This window comes from Acyrthosiphon pisum, unplaced genomic scaffold (genome assembly GCF_005508785.2).
Source record: "Acyrthosiphon pisum isolate AL4f unplaced genomic scaffold, pea_aphid_22Mar2018_4r6ur Scaffold_21336;HRSCAF=23683, whole genome shotgun sequence".
Lineage (NCBI taxonomy): Eukaryota > Metazoa > Arthropoda > Insecta > Hemiptera > Aphididae > Acyrthosiphon > Acyrthosiphon pisum.
This window is the reverse complement of record NW_021770792.1, coordinates 11911-19198: the sequence shown is the minus strand read 5'-3', so window position 1 is coordinate 19198 and position 7288 is coordinate 11911. Positions and strand designations below refer to the sequence as shown.

The 7288-nt window shown below is 26.1% G+C and overlaps 1 protein-coding gene across 2 annotated transcripts in view; it reads left to right on the top strand.

Annotated features, from left to right (window-relative positions):
• LOC100568834 overlaps positions 1 to 5326 on the top strand; it is a 32018-nt gene extending 26692 nt beyond the window's left edge. The window contains exons 2-9 of one of the 2 annotated variants that reach the window (XM_029492362.1): positions 2172 to 2389; positions 2568 to 2816; positions 2913 to 3044; positions 3135 to 3269; positions 3340 to 3557; positions 3790 to 3952; positions 4305 to 4395; positions 5048 to 5326. In XM_029492362.1, the coding sequence (XP_029348222.1) occupies positions 2182 to 2389; positions 2568 to 2816; positions 2913 to 3044; positions 3135 to 3269; positions 3340 to 3557; positions 3790 to 3952; positions 4305 to 4395; positions 5048 to 5174 (1323 nt within the window). In that variant the 5' untranslated portion in view covers positions 2172 to 2181 and the 3' untranslated portion in view covers positions 5175 to 5326. Of the gene's footprint in view, positions 1 to 2015; positions 2390 to 2567; positions 2817 to 2912; positions 3045 to 3134; positions 3270 to 3339; positions 3558 to 3789; positions 3953 to 4304; positions 4396 to 5047 lie in introns of those variants that run through there. The other variant, XM_016804684.2, reaches the window with a different exon arrangement.
• The last annotated feature ends 1962 nt before the right edge of the window (positions 5327 to 7288 follow it).

The following is a 7288-nucleotide window of genomic DNA, read 5'->3' as shown; positions in this document are numbered from 1 at the left end:
ATTAAACATTTTCTTAAAAATTGGGCTATTAAACATAATGTAACAGAAGTGTGTCTTTCAGATTTATTAGTTGGCTTAAAAAGTAATGTTGATGGCTTATCTAAGTTACCGTCTGATGCTAGGACCCTGTTGAAAACAAATATAGTTTTTGAGAAAAGTATTGTGGAACCTGGTAGTTATATTCATTTTGGTTTGGAAATGCAGTTAAAACGTTTAATTTCTAATATTCCATCAGCTAATAATATACAGGATCTAAAACTTTTACTTAATATTGATGGATTACCATTATTCAAAAGTTCAGCCGGTCAAGTTTACCCTATATTAATAGCAATAATGAATGTTCCTCAATTAAAAAATGTAGTGTTTCCTGTAGGTATTTATTATGGTATGCAAAAGCCTAATAATATGTTTGATTTTCTTAATCCATTCATTAATGAGTTGGTTGATTTAATGACAAATGGTTTAATAATTGAGCTAAGAAATAAAATATCTGTTAAACTCATTGGTATGTGTTGTGATGCACCTGCTAAAAAAGATTTATTAGGTATTAAAGGACATGGAGGCTATAATTCTTGCACTAAATGCACAGTTCATGGTAGAACAGTTGAAAGAAGAAGAACTTTTGCTGACTTGGACTGTCCATTAAGAACTAATGATGATTTTATAAATTGGGTAGATGTTAATTTTAGGCAATTAGATACACCATTGGTAAGAATACCTGATTTTGATTTTGTTAAATCAATTATACTCGATTTTATGCACCTTGTATGTTTGGGTGTAATGAGAACAATGCTCTTAATTTGGTGCAATGGTGAACTTCCACACAAACTATCACGACAATTAATTGAAAGAGTTTCAGATTTCATGAAAAACAATCGTAGAAATTTACCTATGGAGTTTGTCAGGCAACCTAGGGAATTAAAATATTTATTGCGATTCAAAGCAACAGAATATCGTTCTTTTTTATTATACTTGGGTCCAGTTGCTTTAAAAGGAGTATTAAGTGATGAAAAATATATTAATTTTCTTACATTACATGTAGCAATTTCAATTTTATTGAATCCTAAAAGTTGCCTGAAACCGGATTTAACAGAATACGCCAGAAAACTTCTTCGACATTTTGTCCAAAACTTTAACAACTTATATGGTGAAATGTTTATCACACACAACTTCCATGGTCTTATTCACTTAACCGATGATGTAGAATACTTTGGTACCATTTTAGACTCAATTACTCTCGATACAATTTCAGCTTTTCCATTCGAAAACTACCTACAAATTATTAAAAAAATGATTAAAGGAAAGAATAAACCCCTTGAACAGATTGGAAAGCGATTAGGTCAGATATTCTCTATCCATTTACCATTTTCATCCACCGCCGATATATCCAACTTTCCAAAATTTAAAAATGCTCATTCCAATGGGCCTCTGCCTGTTCACTGCAGTGGTCTACAATATTCTACAGTGATATTTTCCAATTTTACTATTAAAATCTTACCTCCAAATAATTGCTGTGGTACAAAAAAAGGTGATATTATAATAGTCGAAAATATTTGTTATTCTACAGAGCTCAATTGTTATGTTATTGTTGGTAGAACATTTTTAAATAAAAATGACTTCTTCAAAAAACCTTGTAAAAGCTCTTCCTTAGGTATTTTTGAAGTCCAAAAGCAATCTGTTCTCAAATGTTGGCCCATTACTGAAATAATAACCAAGTATATTTTCTTCGAATACAAACAAAGTTATATCACTTTTCCACTACTACATACAGCTTAAATAAATAAATACTACTCATTACATAATATTTTACGTATATATATTATATTATAAATACAAATATAATATTTGTAATGCAACTATTTTAATTATCAATAGTAGTTTATGTCATAAATCGGGGTAAATGTGTTTCACTTATTTTTCCTCAACTAAATATTTTAAATTGTTAAACTAAAATAATCAATTTGTAGAATTTATATATATATTTTTTTTCCATTTATATTATTGAGGTCTTTATAATAATATAATATAATAATAACATAAATTAAAATTTACTACTATCTATGAATATCTATCAGTATTTTGTCTTTGTGTAAAGATTGCTAGTTCAATATTGTCCTTATCTTATAGTATTCTTAAACCTTTTCCCTTGTTATGACTGTTATGTTATTTAGTTTATTCAGAATGTGGATATTAATCCACTTAATTGATGATGGAGAAAAAGTGCCAGACGTCATTCCGAACACATGGAAAATTGATCAATCCAGCTGCTGGTATCCAAAAAACTTAAAATCAAATGTTATAAATTCCTTAGCTCGGAAGCAAATCATGCCAGACCATGGTAGTGATGACTGGGAATATTGCTCTATGCAAATTATAGAAACCAATATAAGTGAGTAATATACCATTTAATATAATATAATATATCAGTATATTATAGGTACCTAATATATTATATTATTTATTCTAAATTATATATATAATAACTTTTACCTAACCTTTATTGGATTAAGTTTTTTCTCTCTGGGTTTTTAGTTATGTACCTATATAATATAATATATAAATTATAGGTGATTTTCAAATTGGTCTCAAAATGATGGTGAAGTTGGCTAAAAACGCTCAAAATTTACATTCTGATTATGAGCAGCGGGGACGAGGAAAAAGAACCAAGTGTTTGTCATCAAAGCGTTTATTCGACAATTTAGATAGTAGTGATTGTTCTGTTGACGAAGATTTTGAAACATTAAATAGTAATAAAAAAAAGTCAAAGACACACAACTTATCCGTATCGTTTCCTGATTTCCCTTCAATCGTAAAAGGTGATAAAATGCAATAACTAGTTTAACTCAGATGACATGATTATAATGTTGAGTTATGTTAAGTATATTTTTTTTATAATATTATAATTTCTATAGATAATACTAGTGATGACACTCGTCTAAGCACTTCTAATTGTACACCAGCAAGTAAAATTGTATTGTCAAGTCAAGATAATATGTATAACAATGATGAAACTTCAGAAGTATCTACTCCAACATGTTCTACAAGTAAGTCAGATGTTAAAATATTTTTATTAGGTATTTTATCCCGTAGTTATAATATTATTGTTTTATTATATGACTTAAAATATTTTTCAGGCATTCTATCTACATCAAGTGTTTATCAATGTAAATTAGCAAAAAAATCCCATTCTTGTACTTTTCAAAATGGTATTGTTAATGACCAAGAAACCTTGCTACTGGCTATGGCCCATCAATTATGTAAATTATCTGGTAAGTATTAAAAAAAAGAGTTAAATTAACCATATTGCATATTAATTAAATATTTTTATTTTTATTATAGCCGAAAATAAGAAAATTACTTCAAACATGTTTTACATTAAACAAGAATTAAATTCATTTATTGAGGATAAAAAATTGAGCCATTGCGAAGATCATGAGCCAACTAGTTCCAGTGCTAATGAAAATGTACTTTCACCATTCCCTTTAAAAAATGAAGATGAACTTATGTTAATTGAATCAAAATTATTGTCTGAAGATTTATCATTCACTAATAAATTGGTATGTACTTGTAAATAAAATTTTAAACTGTTGTTAACTTCAATCAATATTATATGATCTCTGTATAATCTAATAATAAGTATAAAATTTGATATTTACAAATTTTTCTTTGACCAATTAAACCCTTAACTTGAATCATTTTTATAGTTAATGAAAACAAAAATAATCATTTATGTATTACAAAATGTAACATTTCCTCTATAATTATTTTATACATTTACATATTTTATAGGTAACTTCATTTGTATTTGCCTCGGAAGGAAAATCTATACAAAAAGTCACAACGAATATGCTGAAAACCATATTTTCATATGAGCTAGCTTCAGAATATAGTTGGAAAGGCCAGAAAAACAAAAAAAAATTACATACTTTGAACATTTTTAAAGTTATTATAGGTAAATATAAATTAATTTGGTTTAGCGTTCATAAGATGTTTAATTTTTCATATTTATAAATAATTTTTTTAATTTTTTGTTGTTTAAATTAATTAAAGACCTAGAAAAAACATTAAAAATGTATAGTCTGAATCAATATTATATTATAATATTATTTCCAGCTTAACTAACACTTACATTTTTGTTTTATTTAAAAATAATTAAAATATACAAAAGTTTCTTTAAAACTTAAAACTCAAAGAGATTTAAGTATTAATTTAGAACATAGTTTCATACCACTAAATTATTTTTCTTATTTTTTTTTTTTAAATATACTTATGAGATACATATTTTAACTAATTTATTTTATTAGATGCAGTAGGCAAGAAGTTTCCCAAAGAAATAAGTGTTAAATGTACTGTTATTCAATCAATTCAAACATGGTTTGCAAGAGCGCCCTATCAGTAAGTGTTTTTATATTATCATTATAATATATACAGTAAAACCTCCATCAAAAGACACTCTGAAACTATATTTTAATAGAAAATATCTATAACACTCTATATATACATATTACATATTATTTTTAAATGATTCCTTACACTATTATTATATCACGTTAATCTATGACCAACTATATATACTGAACAATTAATAACTGGTAACATAATCTAAATGTCAACAACAATTTAGGGAAATTAGATTTGCTATTGTCAAAAACCATTTAGTTTTACTAAGACATTCTTCTTCTTCTTATTAGCCTCGCCTTCCTCCCAATTCTTTGGGGTCGGCCACCCTTGTCCTAAATCTCTACCTATCACGATCTTTCACATTTCCTATGTTTTACTAAGACATTCTCTTATGAAAAAGAGAAAATGTATATCAGCCATTAAAAATTATTTGATTTAGTATTGTTAACCTTTTTTATACCCTTATTTTTATAAATACTTCTAACAAAACTATTTTTTTCACATCTAAAAATAGTATTTGAGTATTAAATTTCTGTTTCTATTTTAAATCTAAACAAAATGCAAACATATCATAATTTGAATAATTTTAAGATGAAGTGTATATTTTAAATTTTTGTAATTAATATATATATATACTTTTTTAAAGGATTGAAGCCGTAATTAAAAAAAAGAAGGATAGCACTGGAAACATCACAGCTAATCATAACAAAATGTCACCATCACAGCTGCAAAATTCTGATGGTCAAAAACATGACCATCAAGTGGGCATATAATGGACTAACATAAATTATTTTAATTATTTTTTTTATAATTTTTTTCATACTACTACAGGACAAGAATTATTTATTTGTTATTTTAATATTATAATTTACCAATAAAGGAGTAATGGTTATGTTCAAATTATGACTTTTTTTTTATTATTATTCATAGATATAAACAATAAACACACCACAATAATAGGTATTAATAAGTGTAGTATTAATTCACTGAAAAAAAAACATTTAATAATATTTAAAAAATGTTTTTTCTTCGTAATTTTAGTGTAAAAAATATTTTTAAATGATTTATAGGAATATTTATTAAATAATTTGAAAATATTTAAAAAATGTTTTTTCTTCATAATTTTAGTGTGAAAAATATTTTTAAATGATTTATAAAAATATTTTTTAAACATTTTTAAATGATTTATAGGAATATTTATTAAATAATTTGAAAATATTTAAAAAATGTTTTTAATAAATATTTTTTTCACATATTTAAAATAATGTTTTAACATTTTATTTTGAATGGAATTCTGGCCATTTGAACATTTTAAAAATGATTAAAACATAACTTGTAAACATTTTTCAAATCTTTTTTTAATCATTTAAAAAATATTTTTTTGCTACTTGGGACGTACACCCCAGCACCCCCACATATGATTTTCACATTTTTTTTAGTTGTTGTATAATAACATTTACGAGAAACGTCAATTTAAAATCATTCCAAAGTCCGATACTAACGAGTTACTACGAACACAGTTGTGTATCGAACAAATTAATACAATTTAACACAGTATAATAATATAAAATGTATAATGTATATTGTGTTGAATGTACGTTGCTGAAGTATTATGTACATTATTTTATAGGAATTTACGGTTGTCGAAGATGTTGGGATATGGTGAGATAATACCTGTTTTTTTATACATATATATTTCGATTTATCTCCAAATTTGATACTTTTCCAAAATGCCATACACCCTGGGCTCTGGTAATACAATATGACATAGTCAGTGGCTAAAATAAGGTATGTAAGCACAACCTACTTTATAAAAATTTACAATTATCAGAAATATTGGGTTTATAACTAGGGAATGGATTTTATTGTAAATACATATTTTTACATTAAACCATTGCTAAGTTGTTTAACGATTCTGTGAATTTATTATGGCCCGAAGGAGTAAAATATGAAAATGTATTATTATTTTTGTCCGATGCCACTCCATATATGTGTAAAGCAGGTAATGTTCTGAATGCATTTTTCCCTAAACTAGTACATGTTACTTGTTTAGCACATGCTTTTCATCGGGTGGCAGAAACAATAAGATCAAGTTACCCTGACGTAGACCAATTAATAGCAACGGTTAAGAAAATATTTCTCAAACCACCAAGTATAGTTTTAAAATTTAAAGAATTATACCCCGATCTCAATCTACCTCCAGAGCCTATTTTAACGAGATGGGGGACGTGGTTAGAAGCTGCACAATATTATTGTGAACACTTTGAAAAAATTAAAAATATAATTTCAAATCTAAATACTAAAACTGCCACCGCTATCGATAACGCAAATAATTTGATGGAAAATAATAATTTAAAAAATAATTTAACATACATTTCTGCTAATTTTGGTTTTTTGATTCATACTATAAAACAACTAGAAACTCAAAATATGTCCTTATCAGAAAGTTTATGCATTGTTGAAGAATCACAAAACAAATTAGAAAAATGTCAAGGTCGCATAGGAAATGTAGTAAGAGAAAAATGTAAATATGTCACAGAAAAAAATCAAAGACTGAAAAGTTTAAAAATAATTAGAGATATACACCAAGAACTAAATCCAACAGAATTATTGGATGTCAAACTCACACCACTTGATGTAGTTAGTATGAAGTATGCTATCATTACGTCAGTTGATGTAGAACGTTCATTCAGCCAATACAAAAACATTTTACGACCAAATCGCCGTCAATTTACATTTTTAAATTTTAGAGAAGATGTAGTTTCGCATTGTTTTAATAATTAGATAAGAGATAAGATTTTCTTTTATTAGTAGTTTCACATTGTTTTAATAATTAGATAAGAGATAAGATTTTTAATTAAGCGGTTATTACATATTTTGATTTTAT